Source organism: Bufo gargarizans, chromosome 10 (genome assembly GCF_014858855.1).
Source record: "Bufo gargarizans isolate SCDJY-AF-19 chromosome 10, ASM1485885v1, whole genome shotgun sequence".
Taxonomy (NCBI): domain Eukaryota; kingdom Metazoa; phylum Chordata; class Amphibia; order Anura; family Bufonidae; genus Bufo; species Bufo gargarizans.
In genome coordinates this window covers 79,951,246-79,978,072 of record NC_058089.1, presented here as the reverse complement: position 1 = coordinate 79,978,072, position 26,827 = coordinate 79,951,246, and the positions used below count along the sequence as shown (strand labels likewise).

At 43.9% G+C, this 26,827-nt stretch overlaps 1 protein-coding gene across 1 annotated transcript; it reads left to right on the top strand.

The window, feature by feature from the left end:
- Window positions 1-69: 69 nt before the first annotated feature.
- Window positions 70-25,317, top strand: DRAP1 (DR1 associated protein 1). Its single transcript, XM_044270951.1, has 7 exons — window positions 70-226; window positions 6,066-6,138; window positions 7,145-7,238; window positions 10,982-11,101; window positions 17,782-17,872; window positions 20,308-20,396; window positions 25,026-25,317. The coding sequence occupies exons 1-7, from the start codon at window positions 185-187 to the stop codon at window positions 25,156-25,158; spliced, it is 642 nt and encodes a 213-aa protein (XP_044126886.1). The 5' UTR covers window positions 70-184; the 3' UTR covers window positions 25,159-25,317.
- The last annotated feature ends 1,510 nt before the right edge of the window (window positions 25,318-26,827 follow it).

Sequence of the window (26,827 nt, the reverse complement as noted above, 5' to 3'; positions counted from 1 at the left end):
TAAACTTTATTGTCACGCACAACCCACTGCTTTGCACCAGGAAGTATTTTTTTTTAACAACAGAATGAACTTTATTAAGCGGCTTTTGGCGGACATCGGTTGACAGCGTTCTCAGCGGTTGGGACCTGTGAATTGTTCTGGTCTTTCGCTCCCTCAGTGGGTCAGAGTCCACCTCCCTGACGCGATGCCGAGCAAGAAAAAGAAGTACAACGCTCGTTTCCCGCCGGTGGGTTTGTGGCCTAGTTCTCACCTCTCTTACGTTCAGCCCTGCGTTTTCCTCATGCAGCTAGCCCGGAAATCTGCTTTCGTCCTTGACGGTTTCATCGTCTTTTTCCTGGTAGCTCGTTGTGTGTGTTGTGCCTTCCCTTCCATCCTCGGCCATTGCCGCAGAACCTGGATGCTGTTGTCTCGCGGTTTCCTATTGCGTTTTACCTGCGCTTCCATATGTAGTGTATTGGCTCCGTGTTTGTAGGCAGAGCAGAGCTCGCTGTATGTTTGGTATTGGTGCTATCCCTGCAGCACTAGCATTGCAGGGCTATGGTGGTATTACTGGATGGCAGATGCTTGTTATGGCGCCACCTGGTGTTTCTGTTATGTCCCCTCAGAATGACCACCTATAGTCCTCAATACACACTAGAATCCTAAGGGGGTGTTCACACAGCCCCAGATTGTGCCCCCAAAATGAATTCAGGAGGTGGATGCATGGTGTCTGGCTTCCATTGTTTTGAATTGAAGGCAGCGCTGCAGCCCAGCTGTTAATCACGTTTTCAGGACTTTATCCTCAGGATAGGTCATCAGTAGTGTTGAGCGAAAATGTGTTTTAAGTTCGGCGTCTAAAGTTCGGGTTCTCGAAGAATTGCGTTATGGATTCCGCTACCACGGACCATAATGGAATTTAGAATTCATAACGCGATTCTTCGATAACCCGAACTTAAAACACAAGTTCGCTCAACACTAGTCATCAGTATCTGATCTGTGGGGGTCTGACACCTGGAACCCCCGCAATCAGCTGTTTTCAGAAGGCACCGGCGCTCCTGTGGCCTTCTCTCTTCCATACAATGTACGGCGCTGTGCTTGGTGTTGCAACTCAGCCCCATTCACATATATGCGCCTAGGCCATGTGACCGATGAATGTGACATCATTGCCCTAGGGAAAGCTGCGAGAAGGCTATGGTGGTCCCAGGTGTCGGACCCCCACCGATCACATTATCTATCCTGAGGATAGGGCATCAGTATTTAAAGAGGTTATCCGCTAATCTAAAAAAAAAACAGACATCCTATAGGACATGACAATCTCTTTCTAACAAAGCTGGAACCAGCCCTGTACCTAACATGGATCCAGAGATCTCCACAGTCATTGCACTGCCAGACTTATACCCAGCTGACAGCTCAAGGGGAGTGTGTTTTCTGCTGTGGCTCAGGAGGCGTGTCCGTGATGACCCTATCGCGGCTCAGGAGGCGTGTCCGTGATGACCCTATCGCGGCTCAGGAGGCGTGTCCGTGATGACCCTATCGCGGCTCAGGAGGCGTGTCCGTGATGACCCTATCGCGGCTCAGGAGGCGTGTCCGTGATGACCCTATCGCGGCTCAGGAGGCAGTTGAAGGATGAAACTGAGCATGTGCGGCCATCTCCGTGAGGTGGACATAGAAATAAGAAAACAAACAGCAGGTGGCGCTATACAATAATTTAGAAAAGTTTTCAGATCCAGGTGCTGGTTTGAAAACGGTGGCATTTTATTATATTTTTTTGTGGGCCACCCCTTTTAAGTCTCAGAAAACCCCTTTAACAGTCCTGGTCTAACTCCATTCATTCGCGCTAAGCTGCGAACGCATCACCTGCATCTGAGGTGACCAACTGATGCAGCGTCAAAACACAAGAGCGGGTTTTAAAACTGAATTTCCGCATTGATTTTTGTGCAGATTTCTCTGCTTTTATGCACCAAATCTGCATGTTACTGACTGACTTTAAATGCATTTTTTCCAGTCCCTGTAAAGGGTGAAATCCACACAAACCATTGATGTGCTGTAGAGTTAAAAATCCACACGGCAGGTCAATCTCTGCACAGTAAATATATTTAAATGGGTTATCCAACCCCACCAAATGCCCGGGCCCCTCACACAGACTGTACTTACCTTGCTCCTAAAGCCCACTGCATCTCCCCGTCACGTGGATCAAAACATTCGTTGACAGGGGGCAGCCAATAGCAAGCCGTGACAGGTACAAGCCTCCCTCGTGTCACCTGTGATGCCAGGGAGTCGGGTAAGTACAATCTGTGTCAGGGGCCCGGGCATTTTTTATAGAATGTGTCTGCAGATAAGAACCATTTGGCCCATCTTTTTGGGGTTGGATAACCCCTTTTACATGAAATTTGTCAAATCTCATTCATTTTGCTTGTGCGTATTTTCCTGCACAAAAGTCTGCATGTAATCTGCAACATGTACAGGTAGCCTTAGGGTTAATGCACTCCCCAAAGATTGGGCAGTGTAATGCAGGCCTTAAAGGGTTGTTCTTATCTCAGACAATGGGGGCATATCGCTAGAATTTGCCCCCATTGTCTTATAGGTGCGGGTCCCACCGATGGGACCTGCACCTATATCGAGAACTGAGCAGCCGCCCTCCATTCATTTTCTAAATGGTTAAATGGGGCCGCTAAAAATTGCTGAGTGCTGGCTCGGCTATTTCCGTTGGGCTCATATAAGTGAATGGGAGCGGGGGCCGATCATGTGCGGTGCTCTCCCCTTAACTTCTATAGGGAGAGCGATTGGTGTTGGCCGGACCGGAGTCCTCCAGCCTTTGCCCACCCTCCAAGTCCAGACCTATCGATGAGGCAAGAGACTTGGGGGCGGGCAAAGGCAGAGGCTGGGGAGGAGTAAAGTGAAAAGAAGGCAGAGCAGCCTGGGCACCTACACACTGAACGCCGCCCCTGGGCACTTGCGAGCGCTCATTTACATATGAATTACACTTAGTTTTTCCTACTGGTGCAAGTCTAAAGAAAAGAACAAAGGTACCGTTACAATCCTGTATAGGTGTGCTACAGAGCCATGTAAGCACTGTATATGGCCATATGGAGGTGACAGACTCACTTTAAGGAACATCAATACCGGTTGCCCTCAATAGATTTCCAATATAAGGAGAGTGCCATCACAGTGATAGCTATTGCGTGTGGGTTGCAGGGGGTCCTCTTGATTCAGATGATAAGCATAATGAATTATGGGTTTTGAGCTGCGATTGATGGGGACTGAATGAACACAGTGATATGTGTACATGATTGATAATTCTGAATACGTGTGACGTAAATGTGGATGAATATTTATTGAGCGAGTACGTCACCACGCATGTAGGCCATGAAGAATCGTGTAATCACAGGATACGACCGTCACCTTTTTCTTGCATCTGTCTCGTCTTGCTGTGTGTCTTATTTTTATTTTTTATGGATTTTTAAATAAAATACAGATTTTAATGGCGAGTGCCACATATTTCTTCTGCTTATTGGATATTTTAAAGTCTATGGCTGTAGAGCACCACCAATCATTTCTGAGGTGTTTTTCCGTTATATTACATATACTTAGAGCAGACCAGTGCCGACCTACCTCTTGTGGAATTTTGGTCTTGAGAGGGAGGCAGCAGTGTAACAGTATATAAGACCAAAAAAAGACATCTGTCCATCCAGTTCGGCCTGTTATCCTGCAAGTTGATCCAGAGGAAGGCAAAAAAAACCTGTGAGGTAGAAGCCAATTTTCCCCACTTAAAAGGGAAAAAATTCCTTCCCGACTCCAATCAGGCAATCAGAATAACTCCCTGGATCAACGACCCCTCTCTAGTAGCTATATACTGTAATATTATTAAGCTCCAGAAATACATCCAGGCCCCTCTTGAATTCCTTTATTGTACTCACCATCACCACCTCCTCAGGCAGAGAGCTCCATAGTCTCACTGCTCTTACCGTAAAGAATCCTCTTCTATGTTTGTGTACAAACCTTCTTTCCTCCAGACGCAGAGGATGTCCCCTCGTCACAGTCCTGGGGATAAACAGATGATGGGATAGATCTCTGCACTGACCCCTGATATATTTATACATAGTTATTACATTTACCCTCAGTTGTCTTATTTCTAAAGTGAATAACCCTAATGTTGATAATCTTTCAGGGTACTGTAGTTGCCCCATTCCAGTTATTACTTTAGTTGCCCTCCTCTGAACCCTCTCCAGCTCTGCTATGTCTGCCTTGTTCACAGGAGCCCAGAACTGTACACAGTACTCCATGTGTCGTCTGACTTGTGATTTGTAAAGTGGTAGGACTATGTTCTCATCAAAGGCATCTATGCCCCTTTTTATGCAACCCATTATCTTATTGGCCTTGGCAGCAGCTGCCTGACACTGGTTTTTACTGCTTAGTTTGCTGTTTATTAAAATTCCTAGGTCCTTTTCCATGTCAGGGTTACCGAGTGTTTTACCATTTAGTATGTACAGGTGACTTGCATTATTCCTTCCCATGTGCATAACCTTGCATTTGTCAGTGTTAAACCTTATCTGCCCAAGCCTCCAATCTATCCAGATCCATCTGTAGCAGTATACTGTCCTCTTCTGTGTTAATTACTTTACACAGTTTAGTGTCATCTGCAAAAAGTGATATTTTACTATGCAAGCCTTCTACAAGATCATTAATAAATATATTGAAGAGAATAGGGCCCAATACTGACCCCTGAGGTACCCCACTAGTGACAGTGACCCAATCTGAGTGTGTACCGTTAATAACCACCCTCTGTTTTCTATCATTGAGGGAGGGAGGTAAGGAGGAGGGAGGAGGGGTGGCCGCGGGGTGAGGGAAGGAGGCGGGAGCTTTCAGACCACCTGTAGGCACTCTAGCTTAGGCTACTTGCACACTCGTGTTTTGTGCGAATCCATCTTGTATCTGCACAGACGGATCCGCACCAATAATGCAAAAGCTCGTGTCTGTTAATAACGGATCCGTTTGCCTTATTCATTCAAAAACTTATCCGTCCTGACTTACATTGAAAGTCAATGGGGGACGGATCTGTTTTCAATTGCACCATATTGTGTCAGTGAAAAACTGATCCGTCCCCATTGACTTACAATGTAAGTCTAGACGGATCCGTTTGGCTCCGCATAGTAAGACGGTCACCAAAACGCTGCAAGCTGTATTTTAGTGACCGTCTAAAAATTTAACGGAGACCAAACGCAGCCAAACTGATGCATTCTGAACAAATCCTTTTCCATTCAGAATGCTTTAGGGCAAAACTGATCCGTTTTGGGCCGCTTGGTTTTGGTAGATTTGGATTCATCCTGCTTTGGACAAATCCAAATTCTAATTTTTTTTGCTCTCAGTAAACATTGAGTTCGACGTGCCTTTATTATAATGTATTGTCTCCTCCGTGGCCAAATGAAGAAGGCCACAAGTAACGCGGGACTACGTTAGTCTCGTGCATGCGCCGTTACCGTAAGTATCGCCACACGCTGAACTGTATTCCAAACCTGGATTTGTTATGGATTGCGCTGCAAAGCGGGACAAATCCAAATCTACCACACTAGTTTTGACCTGTACCTAGTTTTAGCTCACAATCCCTGATCAGATGCTGACCAAAGACTGAAGTATGAGCTAGGCATAAGGCTGGGTTCACACTTGAGCGTTGCGCAAACGCGCGTTTTACGCGCGTTTTTGACGCGCATTTTTATGCGCGTTTTTGTAATAGTAAACGCGCGTTTGTGTGATTCACTACAGTGTCCTATGGCCACAAACGCCCCAAAAGTCGCTCATGTACTTTTTGGAGCGTCGGGCATTTTACAGCGCGATCGTACGCGCTGTAAAACGCCCAAGTGTGAACCATTCCCATAGGGAATCATTGGTTTCTCCTTGTTGAGCGTTTTACAGCGCGTAGGAACGCGCTGTAAAACGCTCAGGTGTGAACCCAGCCTAAAGATAAAGAGCATCCAGGAGAAAATCCAAATAGTAAATGGCAGGTAGCAGCCATTATAGGTCTTGACTTACCCGAATTTCCATTTTTAACTCTAATATCATTCATTTTACCCTCCTTTTTTTGTAACTAGGCAAGAATCAAGAAGATTATGCAGACTGATGAAGAAATAGGCAAAGTTGCTGCAGCTGTTCCTGTCATTATCTGTATCCTTTCAGAATGTCATTTTTAATGATAGATATTGTATTAGTTGAATGTTTGTTATTATTTTTTAGCTTGGATGGTTTAAAGAGGACCTTTTATGCGATTTTATTAGGGGAGATGTATACCTGTACTTGCGGGGTACCCGATGCTGCCACCCCTGTTTATCTTTTATTTTTTGTAATGTGCCCTGCTGGTTTTCTCCCGCTCTGTATTCTAATGCGGAGCATCGGAGCAATGAGGAGACGGAGTCTCCTTCTCCCAGGGAGGTTTTTTCTCCATTTCCTCTATTTCTCTTATCATGTCATGTGTCACTGGCTCTCCTCTGTAGTGGTCCTTTCTTTCTCTCTCCCCCATAGCCTACTTTAAACAGGACCTTTCATCAGAAAAAAAGTGTGCAATTCTTATACTACCTTATCGGGCTGCTGCCACTGGTCTCCGGACCTCTTTTTTTTTTTTAATTATTATTTTTTATTTATATAAAAGGACCCCCGTTCGCCCGCTGTGCTCCCCGTTTTTCATCGCCTCGTATGCAAATTAGGCGACTTGGTTATAGTAGGCGTTGACATTTTAGTTCTGCTGGGCGTGGTTATCTATCGCAGCGCCCCGCTCATAGCTAGGGAGAAGGAGCTCAACTTGAGCTTGTAGACATCCGGACAGAGCGCGCGAGAACTTGAGCTCCTTCTGCCTGGCTAAGAGCGGGGTGCTCACTGCCAGGGAGAAGATGACCGCGCCCAGCAGAACTAAAATGTCAACGCCTACTATAACAAAGTCGCCTCATTTGCATATGAGGCAACAAAACAAACTGGTAGCACAGCGGGCGAACGGGGGGTCCTTTGGAATAAAAAAAAAGTGTCCACATCAGTGGCAGCAGCCAGATAAGGTAGTATAAGAATTGCACACCCTTTTTTCTGATGAAAGGTCCTCTTTAATGACATTGTTACTTGACAACCCCCCCCCCCCCCCTTTTTAATTTGTCACGCACTATTAAACTCCTTGACATTCTGCTAGCCCGTGCACTTGAGCTATTCCTCGAGTCACTGCTGAAGAAGGCTTGTCAGGTGACACAATCTCGAAGCGCAAAGACCATGACTACTTCACATCTGTGAGTTGTTGTTTTTTATTTTTTTATATACATATATATTATTTTATTTTATTTTTTTTCTTATTCCTTTGCTCAAAAAGAACTGTCTGAGTTGGTTGTGAACTAAAGCTTGTAATTAAAGTAACGCTGCTGCCCTCCTCCTCCGAACCTGTCACTGTCTATGATGCAGCTGGCAGGAGCACCAGCCTCCCTTCTGCTCTGTCTGCAGCCGGAAAAAGATTAGAGAGGGTGTATCACTTCAGCAAATGGCATTTATCATGTAGAGAAAGTTAATACTAATGTATTGTGATTGTCCACATTGCCTCCTTTGCTGGCTGGATTCATTTTTCCATCACATTATACACTGCTCGATTTCAGGGGATACAGCTACAGCGTGGATAGGAGCTGCTGCGCATGCGTGTCTATGCTCACACCCACGGTCCCAACCACCAGAGATGATGACGCTTTTTCCTATAGTGTGCAAGCACGACCACCGCTGCTGGATTACAGGGTGGACATAACCCCTGGATCCCAGCTGTTTATAATGTAATGAAAAAATGAATCGATAGAGCTGAGCCTTTGTTCAAACAATCACTGATTGATAAGAGGCCAGTGGGTCCGACCGGTCAAACATCCCATTCATGGCAAACCATTTTAACTGCACCATATATGCCTTCTTTATGTTGTATAACTGAGACTTTCTGATTTCCTTAAAGGGGTTGAGTCACTTCAGCAAATTAGAGAAAGTTAATACAAGGCACTTCCTAATATAATGTTGTTATCCATATTGCTGTCTGGATTCACTTTTCCATAACATTATACGTTGCTTGTTTCCATGGTTACGACCACCCTGCAATCCAGCAGAGGTGGTCGTGCTTGCACACTTTAGGAAAAAGTACCAGCCTATGTGCGCTCCCTAGTCCCAGACACCTGAGAGGCCGTAACTGTGGAAACGAGCTGTGTATAATGTGATGGAAAAATGAATCCAGACAGCAAAGGAAGCAATATGGACAATCACTATACATTGGTAAGTGCCTTATATTAAATTTCTCTACATGATAAATGCCACTTGCTGAAGTGAGACAACCCCTTTAACATTAATAGAAATATAGGAGGACGTTGATCGAGAAGTTCTAAGCCCCGACCTATTTTTGCACCACTTTTCTGAAGCTTAAAAAGTTGCAGATTATGGCACAAATATGGTCTGCGACATAATTTGCGACTTCTTAAAGCCATAATAGTGGCGTAAACGCTTTCACAAATGTCCCCCATAGTTTACTTGTTTGGTACCTTGTGTTGCACTTTAATTAGCCAAGTCACAGTTGATTCTTAAATATGACCGGTCACCACAAAATGCAGGGCAGTCGGCAGGCAGCGTGTTATAGAGCAGGAGGAGCTGAGCACACTGATATATAGTTTGGGGGGGAAAGAATCAGTGAAACTCAATAAGTATAAAATAATGTCGCACTAGAATGAGGTAGGAATCCAAACAGAGGTGCTCCCACTAACAGACAGCACCCAGTCTGAAAATGTAGAAAATAAATAAAATTAAAGTGGGGCACACTCTTTGAAGTAAAGGGATCTTTAATGGTCTATACAATAATATACAGTAGATTAATAATACAATGATGGATGAAAAAGGAGATAATGACCTTATAAGACTAAAATAAAATCAGATTAAATTACAATATAAGACATAAATCCCATTAATTGTACTATAAAATTCATATAATATTCAAAACGTGATCGGTGTAAGATATATATTAGCAATAAATGTGCATTGGCAATAAAATCCTATACCGATATTATAGGTGCACCTGAGAAAAATAAATAAATAAATAAATCTTGATTAAAACCAGTCTTTTGTGTCACTGTTGAAAATTAGGCAAAGTCTTTCCTGATATCGATAGTTTTTGTATAATAGGTTAATAAATTCGCAACATTGTAGAGATACACTTGTGTGTATTTGATCAAATACAGAGCATATAGCTCTCAAAAGTTCGGATTGCAGCGTATAGCTACAGAATCTTACAGCGGCGTCCCGCTGTGTTTGAAAAGAGCGATCGCTTATGTGGGATCACTGCAACCTTACCCGGAGGTCTTGGTACCCGACAGTAAGTCCTCGACTCGGTACGATCAGCTTGTAGTTTCCCGGTCTCAAGGGCTGTTACTGAGCTGGCGTCAATCAGGTTGTGTTCCACGCGGTCTTTGGCGTCTCCAATGACGCAATGAGTTAGCTCTTTATGTAGCGGTGTCCAGACCTTTAACGGGGGTTGCAGTGTCCTTGCTGTCCTTTAGGGGGGATCAGTGAAAACTGTGAAACTGTTGTATTTTATTTGTCTAAATCTCTTCTCGTTCTAAACTGAAGAGTCATGGGGCGGTCCTGCTCACTGCCAGTCTTCCCACAGCTGTCAGTCACTGACTAGGCCCGCCCACATGACCCTGTTTATAGGAACAGGATGCGCGCTCACACACACCTATCAGACATTTAAAATGGTTTTCCCAAGATTGTCCTCAGGATAGGTCATCGGTATCTGATAGGAGGGGGTCCGACAACCAGGATCAGCTGTTTGAGAAACTATTGGCACTCCTATGAGTGCCTCTACCTTTTCTGTGCTTACCAAGCACAGCGCCGTATATTGTATAGTGGCAGTGATTGGTATCGCGCTCAGCCCCATTTTCTTCTATGGGACTGTGCTGTGCCTAGGCCATGTGACTGGTGAATGTGATGTCACTGACCTAGGAAAAGCTGCGAGAGGGCCTTCTCAAACAGCTGATGACCTAGGGTGGGTGATATGGCCTAAAATCTATATTGCGATATAATTTTAAGCATGTGCGATATATATGCTATAATTCGGGGGTGGGGGTTAAACCTCTTCTTCTTCTTTTTTTTATTTTATTTATTTATTTATTTATTTATTTATTTTTTTATTTTTTTCTCTCTTAATAACTTTTAGTCACCTTAGGGGCTAGAACCCTTGTCGTATACACCATGGTAGACATGATATGTGCCCCATGGCATTTGCCATCATCTGCCTCAGACATGTCCCCCAGAGCCAGTGCCATCAGATGAGCCCCATGGCCATCCTTTGCAAATAGATTATTCCCCCCCCCGAAGAATCGCTATACTTGCCTTTCCTGCAGGGTGCTCGGCGAGTCGGCAGTCCGCAGGTGTTGCGTCTTCTGTCCAGCATGCTTTGCAGGACCTAACGTCACAGAGCGTCAGCGAGCATGCTGACGCTGTGTGCACGCCAGGCCCTGGCCACTGCGGTGCGGAGTCTGGAGCGGAGAGACGTTTTGTCTATTCACTACCGCTCCGTGGTCATATCGCGGTCCGGCGATATATGCCATATGGGCAAAATCTGTATCGTTGCACAGATTCATATTGTCCATATCACCCCTATGATGACCTATCCACGGGATAATTTATCGGTATAAAAATGTTGGAAAACCCCTTTAAGTCTTATGTCGATATGCCATACATGTCCCAGATCAGAGTACCCCTTAAACGATCATTGGTCTTGACATAAGGGTCCAGTCACACGTTTGCAAAACACGGACACTGGCCTTGTGCGTTCTGCATTGTGAGGACCGCACATGGCCGGCACATCAATAGAAATGCCTATTCTTGTCCGTGGCTGCGATCAGCTAGTTAGCCCCTACCCTGTGGATAGGGGATAACTTACAAAAGGGTTTCTTCAAAAGTAATGTAATTTACTGCAGATATTCCATTTACAAACCATAACTTTATTCATTCCTCACAGGAAACAATGTATAGAGCTCGAGCAGCAATTTGATTTTTTAAAGGATCTTGTCGCCACTGTCCCAGATATGCAGGGCGAGAACGAAGACAATCACACAGAAGGGGAGAGGATGCCACGGAGGTAGAAAGTCTTCTTTTTTTTTTTTCTCTCTGAACATGGAAAAAAATACAGTATGTATGATCTCTCTATATCTGTATATAGGTATTATGCTGTTCTCTGCCCTCAATTATGTTACCGTAATGTATTGTAATGCTGAGCTCCTCCCTTCCCGTTAGTAACCCTTTTACCAACTTTCTGGTCTTCTGGCTGTTTTGTATGAGAAGCAGTGTGCCCGGTTATCACTTCCCCATTCCTCATGGGGACCCATGATTATATGGCTGTGGTGCTGAACTATTAAGTAATCGGCTCCATCCGATGGGAAACTGACCAGCCTAGCATTGCTTTACTCCTATATTCCATCCATGGACCGATCTATCGCGTCATACACTCTGAGGCATGGTGTGCGCCCCTCCTTTGGGTTATAAAACCTGCTGCACAGAAACATTGAAGAAAAAAGAAGAATCTAGCAGTGACTGGAAAGTTGTAGCACTAGAGCGGCAGCAGCAGAAATGTCGGAGCAAACAAGAGAGAATCTTAGACTGGAAAGAGCCCATCCCCAGAAGAGCCACAGCTACAGAAGAGTCCTAGTGAAACCACTCGATGGATATACTGCCCACCAGAAAAGCCAAAGCGGAGGAAGCCATCCAGCAGAACCCAAGAGGTAGCAGCCACCGTCCGCCTCAGAAAACCTGAGCTATATGCCTCAGCAGCCTGGCTGCAGTTTTACAATAGCTTGTGTATAGGTTGTGGCTGTGATTAAATTAGCGACAGTGAATAAAAACCTGTCTGCAGGACAGAATAGGTAAAGTGAACGGTGCCAAGTGACATCCCCTTTCAGAAAATGACAGCACCACCTACAGGCCAAACTGTGAAGGCCAGTCAGTGTAGAAGTGTTCAGACAGGGAGTGACTGGTAATGCTGAACAACAGTGGTAATTTTATCCTGTGGATGCATTTTACAGGTCTAAAATGGACTGTACCATTTTATTTTATTTTTTCTTTAGGGTAAGGGTACTTTTACACTTGCATTGTTGGATTCCAATGCAAGTGTGGAACTGCCTGCCGTATTTGTCAATCTGTATGCAAACTGATACCATTTGTAGACTATCTGGAAAAAACAGATCCGGTATTTATCTTTTTCATATTTTTAAAGGTCTGCGCAGACCGCAAAACCAGATCCGTTTTTCTGGAACACTTGGAGCAGGATCCGGCATTAATGCATTTAAATAGAAAATAATGCCAGATCCAGCATTCCGCCAAGAGTTCCCGAATTTTGGACGGAGAAAATGCTGCAGTATTATCTCCGTCCAAAAACCGTACAGTGACTGAACTGAAGACCTCCTGATGCATACTGAACAGATTGCTCTCCATTCAGAATGCATTAGGATAAAACTGTTCAGTTTTTTCCGGTATTGAGCCCCTAGGACAGAACTCGATACGGGAAAAGTTTAACGCAAGCGTTAAAGTACCCTAAGGCCTCATGCACACGACAGTTTTTTTTCACGGCCCGCAAAAACGGGGTCCGTGGGTCCGTGATCCGTGACCGTTTTTTCGTCCGTGGGTCTTCCTTGATTTTTGGAGGATCCACGGACATGAAAAAAAAGTCATTTTGGTGTCCGCCTGGCCGTGCGGAGCCAAACGGATCCGTCCTGAATTACAATGCAAGTCAATGGGGACGGATCCGTTTGATGTTGACACAATATGGTGCCATTTCAAACGGATCCGTCCCCATTGACTTTCAATGTAAAGTCTGGAGTTCTGTTATACCATCGGATTGGAGTTTTCTCCAATCCGATGGTATATTTTAACTTGTAGCGTCCCCATCACCATGGGAACGCCTCTATGTTAGAATATACTGTCGGATATGAGCTACATCGTGAAACTCATTTCCGACAGTATATTCTAACACAGAGGCGTTTCCATGGTGATGGAGACGCTTCAGGTTAGAATATACAAAAAAACTGTGTACATGACTGTCCCCTGCTGCCTGGCAGGTGCTGCCAGGCAGCAGGGGGCAGACCCCCCCCCCTGTTTTTAACTCATTGGTGGCCAGTGGGCCCCCCTCCCCTGTTGTTAACTCGTTGGTGGCCAGTGTGCGCACCCCCCTCCCTCCCTCCCTCTATTGTAATAATAGCATTGGGGCCAGTGTGCGCGCCCCCCCAACCCCCCTCCCTCCCTCTATTGTAATAATAGCATTGGGGCCAGTGTGCGCGCCCCCCCAACCCCCCCCCCCCCCCCCTCCCTCCCTCCCTCTATTGTAATAATAGCATTGGGGCCAGTGTGCCCCCCCCCCCCCCCCCGATCATCGGTGGCAGCGGAGTAGAAGATTCATACTTACCTGGCTGCTTGCTGCTGCGATCTCTGTGTCCGGCCGGGAGCTCCTCCTACTGGTAAGTGACAGGTCTGTGCGGCGCATTGCTGTCACTTACCAGTAGGAGGAGCTCCCGGCCGGACGCAGACATCGCAGCAGCCAGCAGCCAGGTAAGTATGAAAATCTTCTACTCCGCTGCCACCGATGATCGGGGGGGGGGGGGGGGGGGTGTGCGCACACTGGCCCCAATGCTATTATTACAATAGAGGGAGGGAGGGGGGGGGGTTGGGGGGGTGCGCACACTGGCCCCAATGTATTAAAACAATAGAGGGAGGGAGGGGGGGTTGGGGGGGCGCGCGCACACTGGCCCCAATGTATTAAAACAATAGAGGGAGGGAGGGAGGGGGGTGCGCACACTGGCCACCAACGAGTTAACAACAGGGGAGGGGGGGGCCGCACAATGATATTCAAACTGGGGAGGGGGGGGGGGGTCTGCCCCCTGCTGCCTGGCAGCCCTGATCTCTTACAGGGGGATATGATAGTACAATTAACCCCTTCAGGTGCTGCACCTGATGGGGTTAATTGTACTATCATATCCCCCTGTAAGAGATCGGGTGCTGCCAGGCAGCAGGGGGCAGTCTTGTACACAGTTTGTAGTGTATTCTAACTAGAAGCGTCCCATCACCATGGGAACGCCTCTGTGTTAGAATATACTGTCGGATCTGAGTTTTCACGAAGTGAAAACTCAGCTCTGAAAAAGCTTTTATGCAGACGGATCTTCGGATCCGTCTGTATGAAACTAAAACCTACGGCCACGGATCACGGACACGGATGCCAATCTTGTGTGCATCCGTGTTCTTTCACGGACCCATTGACTTGAATGGGCCCGTGAACCGTTGGCCGTGAAAAAAATAGGACAGGTCATATTTTTTTCACGGCCAGGAAACACGGCTCACGGATGCGGCTGCCAAACGGTGCATTTTCCGATTTTTCCACAGACCCATTGAAAGTCAATGGGTCCGTGAAAAAAAACGGAAAACGGCACAACGGCCACGGATGCACACAACGGTCGTGTGCATGAGGCCTAAGGCAAATGCACAGATATAATAAAGATCTGCAAGCAACATTTTAAATAGATGTAAATTAGAAAATTGTTTTGGCATCCTATTCTGTAAAGAAATAAATGTAATCATTAAAACCAGAATCCCTCTAAGTAGCAAAGTTGGGAAGTCGATATACTATATACAGTACATTGATGGATAAGAGTCTGTTTTCTCTCTGTAAATGTTAGCTCAGTCAGTGATTCTGATAGGAAATTTAAATATAGTGAAATACTTAAATCGGCTTAAAAAATAATAGTATCTTCAGTGAATTAGAGATATATTATGAGAAGCAGTATTTATTCGTTCACTTGGAAATCTGCAGGAGAAATATCATCCACTAGAAAAGACTTATCCATAACCCTAAGTTCACACCTGAGCGTTTTACAGCGCGTTCAAACGCGCTGTAAAACGCTCAACACATGAAAACCAATGCTTCCCTATGGGAATTATAATTTGATCTGTCTGTGACCCAACATTCTGTCTTGGTTTCTCAAGACGGATTCAAATTGAATATCAGTTTAGGAAAAATGTAGGGAGGAGGAAAGGAGTTGATAAGTGAAGGAGGAGGCATTTTTTTTTTTCTTGTAATATACATTACAAAGTTTTTATACATACCTGTACTATTAATTTATGCAGCGTTCTGTTAAAAGTTAGTGCCTATGTTGCTGGCTGTTCTTATCCACTTTCATACTATGTTCTGGTTCTCATGCACTATTCATGGAGCAGGAGACCCTTGCTGAAAGAACTACTCATTGTGATAATGTTATGTGTATGAAATATACTAATGGATAAACTATAGGTGAGAATTATCAACCCTCGTTTTCTGGTGGAAATGATCTGGCATAAATTTCATATCTGTGCATGTCATGATGCTTCCTAGAGCTGCATAGTACGAACTTCAGCCATTGCCAGCATCAGGGCTGTTCCGCACCTGCTCCAATTCCTGAAGCAGCGGCAGAAGGGCTATAACGCAGGGCTAGGGGAGATTACATTGCCGTGGTCTGGCTCTGTCACTCTGAGCAGGAGCTAAGAACAGCGGGGAAGGGAGCTGTTGCTGAGACAAGGTGCAACAGTGATGCCATTGGTGCACCAAACAGCTCACTTGCATAATACAACAGGCTTCGTTTCTCAATAAATGCATTTCAATCAGTAGACCGTGATGAAGCTATTAGTTTATTTGCTTTATTACTCAGGTACAGGTGCTCTTTTTAAAATATTTAATATTAACTCTAGCAAAGTCTTTTTGTCCTGCTCATTTATTTACCCTCTAACATTTGTAGTGCCCTGGAGCAGGGAGTACTTTGACATTTGTGGACATTTGCCTATATCCCCTATGCAAAGTTAAAACTTCTTTATTTATCTTGAAAGGGTTAACTTATACTGTTTATTACTGTTACTGCATTTTTTTATACTGTATATGTTGTGATATGTATCTTGTTCATTATCAGTGTATTTTCATGGCTCTGTGGAAATGGTTAATGAATGCTGAGAGACTGTTAGGACTTTGATTGAGAAGCTGGTAATTTCCCACAGCTGCCATAGGGTTTAAAGAAGACCATGTTTTGGAGGGATAAATCCAGGCTTGTTTACCACCAAAAAGCAGACAGCCTGACCTTTTGAATGTTTTAGTTTTAGCTATGTTTTGTGTCTGGAAACTTGTTTTTGTCTGGAAAACCTGCTCTGTCATTGCCATTAAGTATCATTGAAGCTCTAATGTAAGTCCATACCAGACAGGAGTTGAAACAATGTATCTGTTTGTGCTGAGTTTCTCCACTCCACCCCCTCCCACTAGAACGTTCTAGTCTAGCCAGAGACTGTGTATATAAGGAGAGCAGTCAGAGCCCCTAGTGTGCTGCAGTTAGGGAACAGTGCTACTGAGTGACCAGATGAAGACGCTGGGACCTTGACCAGGATGTCAGCCTTCTGAGAGAGAGAGCGGGACAGCTCAGCATCAAACCCTTCTTCTGCCAGGGAGAAGACTGGAGAAGCCAGCCCAATGCTTCTACTGTATTGTTTTGTACCTGAATTCCTCCAATAAAGCAGCACCCTGTTTTTCTGCAGACCCTAACTCTCACCATCCCTTCCGTAGAGCAGCAACACGTGGTGACACCTTGATGGTGTCCGGGGGACCCATCGTAGCGTTGGGGGGGGGCCCCCCTAACCCGGCCACTGCACATTTTCTTTAATTGTAATCCTGCCCCAGGGTGATTATGAGAGGACTTTGTAGGTCATATAACTCTTTCAGGACAGGGGTGTTTTGGGCCTTTTTATTTATTTTAGTCTTCCCCCTAAAGTTTTTCGCAATTAGACACATTGAGAGTAATTCATCAGTTTTGCTTCAGTCTGTGTTGGCTGACTTTGTCACATTTAATCAAATGTCTTATGTTTGATAAATGTCTTATCTTTGCCTAAAGGGTGATGTTTGGGCAGATTATCTGGAGCGAACGTTCCTTCGAACACTCGTTCCCAACAATCTACCTGTCTAAAGGTGCAGCCAATCACCTGGTGAACGAGCGAAAGGCTTGTTCGTCGGGTGAAACTCATTCGTGCAAGCACCAAAATTATCATTTCTGTGCCGTCTATACAGATATGATGCCCAGAAACAATGCAGCTGCATGAGGACGAACTATGGCAATAGCGATCCCTCGTACTGTGGGGGAGATCGCTGCATGTAACTGAGCGGTCTCCTACACTGAGCGAGCAGCCGACTGTCGGGAAGGAGCACTTGCTTCCTGACAATTGGCTTTTGGCTGCCCTAAATCCAATCCTAATCCACCTTAACACTTTTGTTTAGAAATGTTACACCGCTCTTCTACTCCATCCTCCTACTGGGGTGTGAGATTGTGCCCATTTTGTGACTTTTTGAAGACATGATACATCGGGCTTTCTTAGCGTTCGTGAACACACATGGTTCCCTAGCGAGAATTCAGATACAGATGCTTATTGTGGATGCAGCATTCAATATGATTACTGTGTTTAGGTCTTTTAGTGGCAGGGACCTCGTTATTTCTGTTCCCTATAACATCATGCTTATGGCACTTTGTGTAGCAACACACAGCGCCATCAACAGCATCATGTTAATTAACAGGCAAATGACGGGGGTACAGTGCCATTAGCAGAATCATTTGTAGATGGGAAGGGGTAAACAAGGTAACTTTCTCTTGATAGGTTCTTCTTTAAAATCTTTTATGGATTTTGTTTTTTGCACCTCAACATCTGTGTTTAGCTATTGCATTGCCTTTTACTTTTATTCATGTTGATCTATATACATGTATTGTATTGTTTAAGGGGCCGAAAACCAGGGAGCAGTCGAAAAAATGGAGGCACAGCAATGAAAGGAAAGGATAAAAAGCAATCGGAAACAGACTCTGAGCAAGAGGTGAGCGTATATTTTTATTTTAAATAAATGAGTGTCAGAATTGCTTGAAGACGTTTCTTACAAGCCGTTTTTTGTAGTTGTTCTTATATGGTAACATTTTGTACGTGTATTTTTCTGATGTAATGAACTCTTACAGAAAAGACTATGGAAGGTACACCCTACCCAAAAGGAAAATGAACACCCCAGAAATGTTAAAAAAAATAAAAACTTGTGTGGACTTTTCAGTATTTTTGATGTAACTATGTCATGGATTAGCTTGCCTTAAAGGGAACCTGATATTAACTTTGCTGCCCATACTAACGGCAGAATAAAGTAGAGACGGGTGAGTTTTTTTTCAGCGGTCTGTCATTTATAAGTTAAAAGTAAGTGGTTGCCGAGAACCAACATCACAATCATTGCAGACTGGGCCTGGAAAAGAGTCCTGGTTATTCACAAATTCCTGCCCACCTGCTGATGACTGACAGTCTTCTACCTAGTTTTCTCACTTTCTCTCTAGGAGAGAACTGCCAATCATCAGCAGATGGGCCGGAGAGCAGGAGATTAGGAATAACCAGGACTCTTCTCAGGTAGATTTGACTTTTTTTTTTTTTTTTTTTTTTTTTTTTTTTTTTTTCACGGCCTGTGCTGCAATGATTATGATGCTGGTTCTCAGCAACCACTTACTTTTAGTTCATAAGTAACACACTGCTGAAACCAGCGTTTCTGTCACTAATTTATGCTGCCATCAGTGAGATCAGCATAAAGTTGATGACTGGTTCCCACATAATGGTGAGTGCGGAGGCATAAAAGCTGCACCCACGCAGTTACTACATAGGTATGACCGACCACTAGGCTGCTAAGTTGTATGTGCAACAATATGGTGCCAGTCAACAATGTCAGCCTGCAAAGCACAAGCCCTTATGACTATGTCTACAAAATATCCATGTTATATTGATCCTCCGGATAGGTCATCAATATCCTATCTGTGGTAGGGGACCTACTCCCGGAACCCCCCGATCAGCTGTTTGAAGAGTTTGCAGCACATCAACATTGCAGTGGCAGGCAGATGTAATTACAACTCTGCTGACCCCATTTACTTCAATGTGACTGCTCTGCTATATTCATATAAATAGGAGGGAGCCTCCCATAGAAGGGAATGGGACGGCTGAGCTGTAATGTAGAACAGCGAGCAGGTAAACATTGAAGAGAACACTGTGCTCATACGAGTGCAGCGTACGCTTCAAACAGCTGAGGGTAGGTCATCGATATAAAAGAAGCAGACAACCCCTTTAAATAAGGCTTACCTAAGAGCTCTGTAGACACAAATCTAGTTTTTGGTGTCAAAATATGGCGGTGTAAAGCAAATTTTTGTTTTTATTCCAAGGTGTTTAATTCTTTAAAAATAGTAACATAACTATATAAATTTGTTATTGCTGCAATCGTATTGACCCACAGAATAAGTTAGTCATATTTTTAGTGCACAGTCAAAACAAAACTCACAAAAACATGGCAAAACAACCGTGAACTGTTTCCAATTTTTTTTTTTTTTTCAGTAGGAGGTATACAAAATTTAAATGGTGACATAAAAAAAATACATGATGTCCTACAAAAATAACTCCTATATGGTTATGTGGGCCGAAAAATATAAAAGTTATGGCTCTTGGAAGGCTGAGAGGTAAAAACTAAAATTGATCTGTTCCTTAAGGAGTTAAAGTAACGTCTGGTGGTATTTTTCACCCGTAGAGAAGGTGATGTGAATACACCTAGAAAATAACATGAAGAGTTACAGCATGCTGTGTTTTTGAAAAAAAAGCCCTAAACGCAGAAAAATGCCATCTAATTAACAAAAACACCAGTATTAAAAAAAAAAAAGCTGAAAACACTGTACGTCCTGCGTTTCATATTTCCCATAGACCTCCAGCTAACATCTGGAGCCGGTGTTTTTACTGAAAAAAAAAAAAAAGCCACTATAAATGTTAAAAGGGCACAAAAACATCTGTGAAAATCTAGGCATGAAAGCGGCCTAAATGTGGTATTTAAGTATACAAAAACGGACTCCTATTGAAAGGATGTGATACAAAGTGTTGATTTCAGTAGTTTTGCGACATGATCGCTTGCCACTTACTGCAGCCTAGGGTACAACCTGTATCAAAAAATAAAAATACAGAGCCCTCCAGCCCTTATAGATCCTAATAGGCCACTGCTAGTGTCACGTCCTCCCCTGTGGTAATAGATACAAGATGCAGGGCTGCTTCGTTCTAACCGTAGTGTAACTGGAAACTATTGTGAGGGAGCACAATATGGAAGCAGCAGTGTGACAAAGTAATCATAACCGTTCAGGATGTAATATCAATGTTTTATTGTAACTGTGTGTAATAACCCTGCAGGATTCTGGTCTGAATGCTGGAATACCCCTTTAACTATAAATAATAAAATGTTTTATTTAATGGTAACAGGAGGATTCTGAAGGTACAGAGACGGAAGGCGAAGAAGAAATGTCTCCTGCTCCAGCTGCAAATATTCAGTCACAAATCCCATTTCAAAGGTAATTTAGGGCATGATCTGAAGATGATGTAAGAGCCCCTTATCCCTTGAAATGTCCCCCGGGTCAGACTGGAAACTTAAAGTGGCCATGGGGAAAAAAAACTAAAGTGGACCCATGTTGTAGCCGTGTCCAAATTGAAATAAGGCACGGTCAAGAAATATGCAGGGCCAGCGATACTGTAGTGCAGCACAAAATACTGCCCTAACAGAACCAAATTCCACAGTCCAGCATAAAATACTGCCACCCCAGATGCAGTATAGAACTGTTTCGCTGTCCAGTTGAATGCAGGAGGGCACTTTCCGCCGCCACCCAGGTGCATAAGTACCTGATCCACCTAGCATTATTTTAAGGCTATGTACACTTTTCGGTGCATTTTTACTTATTTTGAGCTAAAAATAATTTTTCTCAATTGGTCTTAAAAATATGGAGCCCTTTTTTCTGTACAGATCTGAGATGCTGTAGTAGTAGCAGCTGGTGAGTAAAATGCAATCGTCATACACAAAAATTACCTCCAAAAGTGTACATAGCCCAATGCTGAGAGTAGGGTTGAGCAAATCGGTTTTGGATTACTGAATCAAAATACGAAGCCGAACTCTGCTTCGTGCCTCATTATCGAAGCCGAGCTCAGCTTCGTATTTTGAAATGGTAACTTATGCGAATAAACATACTGAAATGATAGAGGCGAGGCAAAGTAAGTCTCACAATATTTGCAGAAACTTTTTGGAAAGACCTCCGCGGAGGACATACATTTTACAGTAATCCGAAACCGATTTGCTTAACCCTACTCTCAGCATTGGGCTATGTACGCTTTTGGAGGTAAATAACCTAGTTTTTAAAAGAATCTGGTTCAGATACAGCAATCCGAACCAGAGTCACTCAACCCTAGCTGAGAGCATCAGATCTCTATGTACTCGGAGGAGGGCCTGGGTATCAATCAGCCCACCGGTAAAGTTCCCTGTGGGGTCTATTGCCAGTCCGCCCCTGAATGTCCCCTATTAATGAGCTTCTGTGATCCACTGGAACATGGCTGGCTAGTTTTCACAAAACCTTTCTAGCCGCGTGTTTGGACCTTTTTGATGGTTTTGTGACCTGTTAGACGTTTGTCTTCAGCAAATGGCATTTCTCATGTAGACAAAGATAAAAGGGTTTTCTAAGATTTTTATACTGATGATCCATCCTGTGGATAGGTAATCATAGTTGATTGGTGGGGGTCCGACACCTGGGACGCTGATCAGCTGTTTGAGAAGGAAACGGAGCTCCTGTGAGCACTGCTACCTTCTCACAGGTTACCAGGCACAGCGCCATCCGTTGTATAGTGGCTGTGCTTGGTATTACGCTCAGCTCCATTCAGTTCAATGGGGCTGAGCAGCAACTAGGCTATGTGACCGATGAACGTGTCTTCACTGGCCTAGAAAAAGCTGAGAGAAGGCAGCGGCACTACTGTGAATGCCACTGCATACTCAAACAGCTGATCGGTGGTGGTGCTGGGTTTTGGGCCCCCACCTATCAGATACTAATGACCTATCCAGAAGATAGGTCATCGGTATAAAAATCTCTGAATATCCCTTTAATACAAGACACTTGCTTAATTTTTCCATCACATTATACACTGCTCATTCCCAGGGGTTATGACAACCGTGCACACAATAGTAAAAAGTGCCTGCCTCTCTGTTCCTGGGAGCACCTATAGGCACTCGTGTGCAGAAGCGCCCATCCCAGCCACCTCATATCTGCGCTTCTGCAGCGGTGGCCGTAAACCCTGGAAAGGAGCAGTGTATAATGTGATGGAAATGAATCAATCCAGCAAAGGCGGTAATACGGACAATCGGAACCCGTGGAACGTACTTTCGCACGGCTTGTATATTTTAGTTCCAAACCTTGTCCTTATGCTGGACAAGGAATTTTACACTCCCTTTAAAATTTATAAGGGACATGTCTACTCCGTTTTTGGCGGGAGGATGTACACCTCAGCAAGTGGTCATGGACTGTCCTGATTTTAAATAGACGATCAAATCGTGGGTCATTTTCTGCCTGCATTGTGTGTTACTGTAATGTAAAAAATTCCTAGTTGATATAAACTGTGTCTGGGTCATGGCCATATGGTAAATTGGAGTCCGATACAAAACATCTACACTCCAATACTGCCTACTTGAAGGTTATTTTTATTTAATTTTTTTTTTACAAGGCCCATATGCAGCACAAGCCCCCAAAATGTTTTCATCTCTGCTGCATTTAACGGGGCCCACTTCAGGGGTTGAGCAAATGATGATGTTGGATGTTGCACATTAAAATGTGCACCACCATAAAATTGTATAAAATCTTCAGAGAAAAAGATTTTGAAAAAGTGTCAACCATATGTCACTCTGGGTTCCTGAACTGCGCACAAAACTCAGGAATTTGAGGCTGATCATCTCTAGGGGGTGGGATCCATATGGTATCACTCTGGGGGGCTGCCTCAGCTGTTCTCCTGGGGCGCTTTCTTCAGGGTCCCTCATCACTGGATGATAAAGTACAGGACTAAAGGAATGTGGCACCCCCTTCTCCCTTGCTGTTGGTATCTGTCTCAGAGGCAGTGATGGAGTATGCCTCCTCATGCTGTCTTTGGGGGGGATTTGGCCATTTTATTGGGGCGTGTAAAGTGTGTGGTTCAGCACATGTAAATTGTGTAATTTTATTTATTCACAGGGGTGTATACTGTATGTAGTGCTTTTTCACATTCATATGGGTTGTAATAAATAAAAATAAAAAATTGAGAAAAAAAATGTTTAAAAAGAAATAAAGATTTAGTTAGAAAAAAAAAAGGCTGCAGCGAAAACTGTGCACAGATCGGTAATGGACGGTACTGATCGTCTCAGTGTTTGCAGGACAGATACAAGAAGATGGTGGGTGCATGTTCAAAAATTGTAGTATAAAAATTTACTACAGTAAAAAATATGAACACTAACTAAAAATTTATCTTGCACAAAAGATTGTGCCAAAAAATGAGCATGGATGAAAAAAATAAAAATAAATCCTGCGCACAAAACTGAGCACAGGTGCTAACCAGTGACGTTCGCCATGATCAGTGCTTGGCAGTCACAGCTCTGACGAAGAGAGTGGTGCAGGCTTGGGGGGGAAAAGGACAAACCATGCTGTCACGGATAGCTTGGTTTCTGCCAAAAGCAGATGGGGTGGGGGCGATGGGAAGAAAGTAGGGACAGGAACTTGAGGATCTGGAAAACCTTCCTTTTTACACCAGTATCGAAGATCACTTTGGTGGTGCACCACAAGTCCCAGCCAGCTTACTGTACAGAGGGAAACAGAACCTCTCTGCTTGCAGTTACCTATTAGAACGGCTTTGTGCAGAGACTCTTCCTGTTCCCTCTGCCTCTCTAGTTCTGCCATTGACTGGTATAGCGGGACTGCCAAACGCTGTTTTCCTCTTTCCAACCTTGGGGGTGATGGGTCCATTTCAACACCATTCACCCCCATTATGGTCCATGTGAATCTTCCTCACTGATTTTATCAGTGAGAAAGCTGCAATGTTTAAAGGCAGAGGGGGGAGTTTACCTCCCTCCTGAAGCTCCAAAGATGGCTGGCTGTCAGACGGCTGCCATCTTAGCCCAGTCACTGTGCAATTAGGCACGGTGACCATTTTTAGTAGCATGGTGAAATCACACAATGCATTGTGATCCATTCTGCATGCGCTAGCCTCCCATGCCTTGTGCAGTGTTATTCAATGAAGGCAACTAAATAAGAGATTTGGTGACATGCCCCTCCATCACTGACCACAGTAAGGGCAGGAACGCAGCTGAAACAGTTTAGCAGTGTGAGCTTAAAGGAAACCTGTCATCAGCGACTTCCCTATCAATCTATTTGCATCAACACATAGCTGTGGTTCATCTGATTTTAAAACAGTTTTTCTTTTGTTGACCTGAGGCTCCGTTTCAGAGTTATGATACTTTCGTAATATGTAAATTGGGTCTTTTGGGCCATTTCTCTTGGTGCACCCAAGCTTCACAGATTTGTGGCCACAGAAGTCAGTGGAGCTTGGGTGCAACGCCCTCATTGCACCAAAGCCTAATTTGCATATTAAGAAACAGTATCGTAACTCAGGAACGGAGCCTCAGATCAACAAAAGAAAAACATGGTTTTAATCCGGTGAACCACAGCTATGCATCTATGCCAGCAGTTGGACAGGAAGGTCGCTGCTGACAGATTCCTTTTAACAAGAGGGTGGCCCTGTTCAGCAAGGGACATCAGCTGTGAACCGGTAATAAGTATATACGGTATGTCACTTACTACTTGTGCGGGTTTCAGCACATTTGGAAAAGTAACATTAAAGTGGCCTAATATTTAGGAAGAATTAGGAATACTTTATCAAAATGTCGCATATCCCTAAATACTCATAATTATCTGTCCACAATGCTATGTACAGAGATTCAGCTTGATCTCTCCTTTTGATGAGTAAGTCACCATTAGGATGTACTCCAGTAGAAAATTTGGAAAACATTCATTTGTTGTTCAGAGTATGTATTTGTACTCCGGTTCTAAATGCATTTTGAACAATTATTCACTGGTTTGATGTTAGGACTTTCTTTTTCCTTTTTTTTTTTTTTTTAATTTTCTCCTTTTTTGATTCTTTTGCAGTACTCCTCCAGCTCCATCCTTCCTACATTTTCAATCTGTACCTGCAATGCGCTCGGCCCCTGCTGCTCTGCCCGCCATGCCAGCCCCATCGCTGCCTGCTGGTTGTGACGAAGAAGAGGATTATGACTCGTAGCCTCTGGACAAACCAATTCAAATTCAATTTTCATTTATTTGCTTATTTGGTTTTGTTCTTTTATTTGGTTTTTAAATTGGGCCTGGAGGCCCTGGGGCATGGGGGGTGGGGGGTAAATGTGTTCTTAAGTTTATTAAAAAAGGAGGTGGAGGAAGCAGACTTTTGTTGTTTCACTAACGCATTTCGCAAGATGGTCATTATACTATGCTGATACTTCCAATAGTATTTATTAATCCAGCGTAAAAACAAGCAATGTTGCAACAAGCATAAGGGTCTTTTTTTTTTTTTTTTTTTTTTTTTTTTTTTTTTTATTGTGTGAAAAAAGCCCCTGTGTAGGTCGAGATATTGCTATGATGGATTAATAGACACCTAGATGGACGCTGTCATGTCCTACATGTACTGGTGTTTTAGTTCCCAAAATGGGTTCTGGTGTCGATGTGGCTTTGCATCCTCCCTGACACCATATAAGGTGTATGAGTGGACGGTGTGCTGTGAACTTTACTACTAGTGCTTCACAAAATCTAGGGATATTTACATAAAGGGGTTCTCTGGGAATTAAGAAAATGAAAATACTTCAATATTAGTTTATTATATATATAATATATTCCCAAATACCTTTCATTAGTTATAATGGCTTTTTTTGTCTGGGGAGCATTCATTAGGAGAAATAAAATGTCCGCCATCCTATTAGCACATGTAGAACCTGTCCTAATCACACAGGAGGATAAGTTAGGAATCTCCCTGCCTAAAAAATGGGTCTCAGATGGAAATGGCTGAAACTGATACCAGATGTCCATAACTGATGCACAGGATCAGCTTTTTTCTGTTCTTCTCACAGATAAGAGGAAAGGAAAATAACGGTTATGTGAACTCTCCCTTACTTCATAACCCTGAGCTAAAGAGCTGCTCTCTGGTCAATTTGTCAGGGATTATAATCCTTAGTATAGCTGATAAGATCTTCAGATGGATCTCTGTAGTAATGGAGTTCATGAGGAGACATGAAGTACAGAGAGGAGGTGGGGTAATGAGAAGCAGCACGTGTATGCAGTCTCCATTACCAGAGTCGGTCCATCCTCTCTGTACCTTTGTCTCCTCATGAACTCCATTTGTACAGAGATTCAGCTAATCCCTGACAAGCAGAGAGGAGAATGAGGCAGCTCTTCAGCTCAATGTTGTGAAGTAACTTGTCCTCCTGTGTGATTTAGGACAGTGTTTCCCAACCAGTGTGCCTCCAGCTGTTGCAAAACTACAACTCCCAGCATGCCCGCACAACCAAAGACTGTCCGGGCATGCTGGGAGTTGTAGTTTTGCAACAGCTGGAGGCACACTGGTTGGGAAACACTGATTTAGGATATGTTTTGTGTGTACTAATAGAACGGTGGCCATTTTTTTTTTTTTTTCTCCTAATGACTGCTCCCCAGACAAAACAAGCCATTCTAACTAATAAAAGGTATTTCAGAATATATGTATTAGCGCTGCAGCGATTACTCTTTTAAATCGAGTAATTCGACACCCAAAAAATCCTCAATGCAAATTTTTTGCATCGAGGATTCATTTGTGTCACGTGACCACGGAGCGGAAGTGAAGTGATTGCAGGAGCCAGCACTCTCCATACCAGTATGACAATCCCTCAGGCAGCTGCTCCCAGCCAATCCCAGTGCTTCTCTCA

Coding starts and splice junctions, on each gene's coding strand:
- DRAP1 (XM_044270951.1), top strand. CDS start 185: ATGCCGAGCAAGAAAAAGAAGTACAACGCTCGTTTCCCGCCG. Junction 7,239..10,981: donor ACCATGACTACTTCACATCT/GTGAGTTGTTGT, acceptor CATTCCTCACAG/GAAACAATGTATAGAGCTCG. Junction 17,873..20,307: donor AAACAGACTCTGAGCAAGAG/GTGAGCGTATAT, acceptor TAATGGTAACAG/GAGGATTCTGAAGGTACAGA.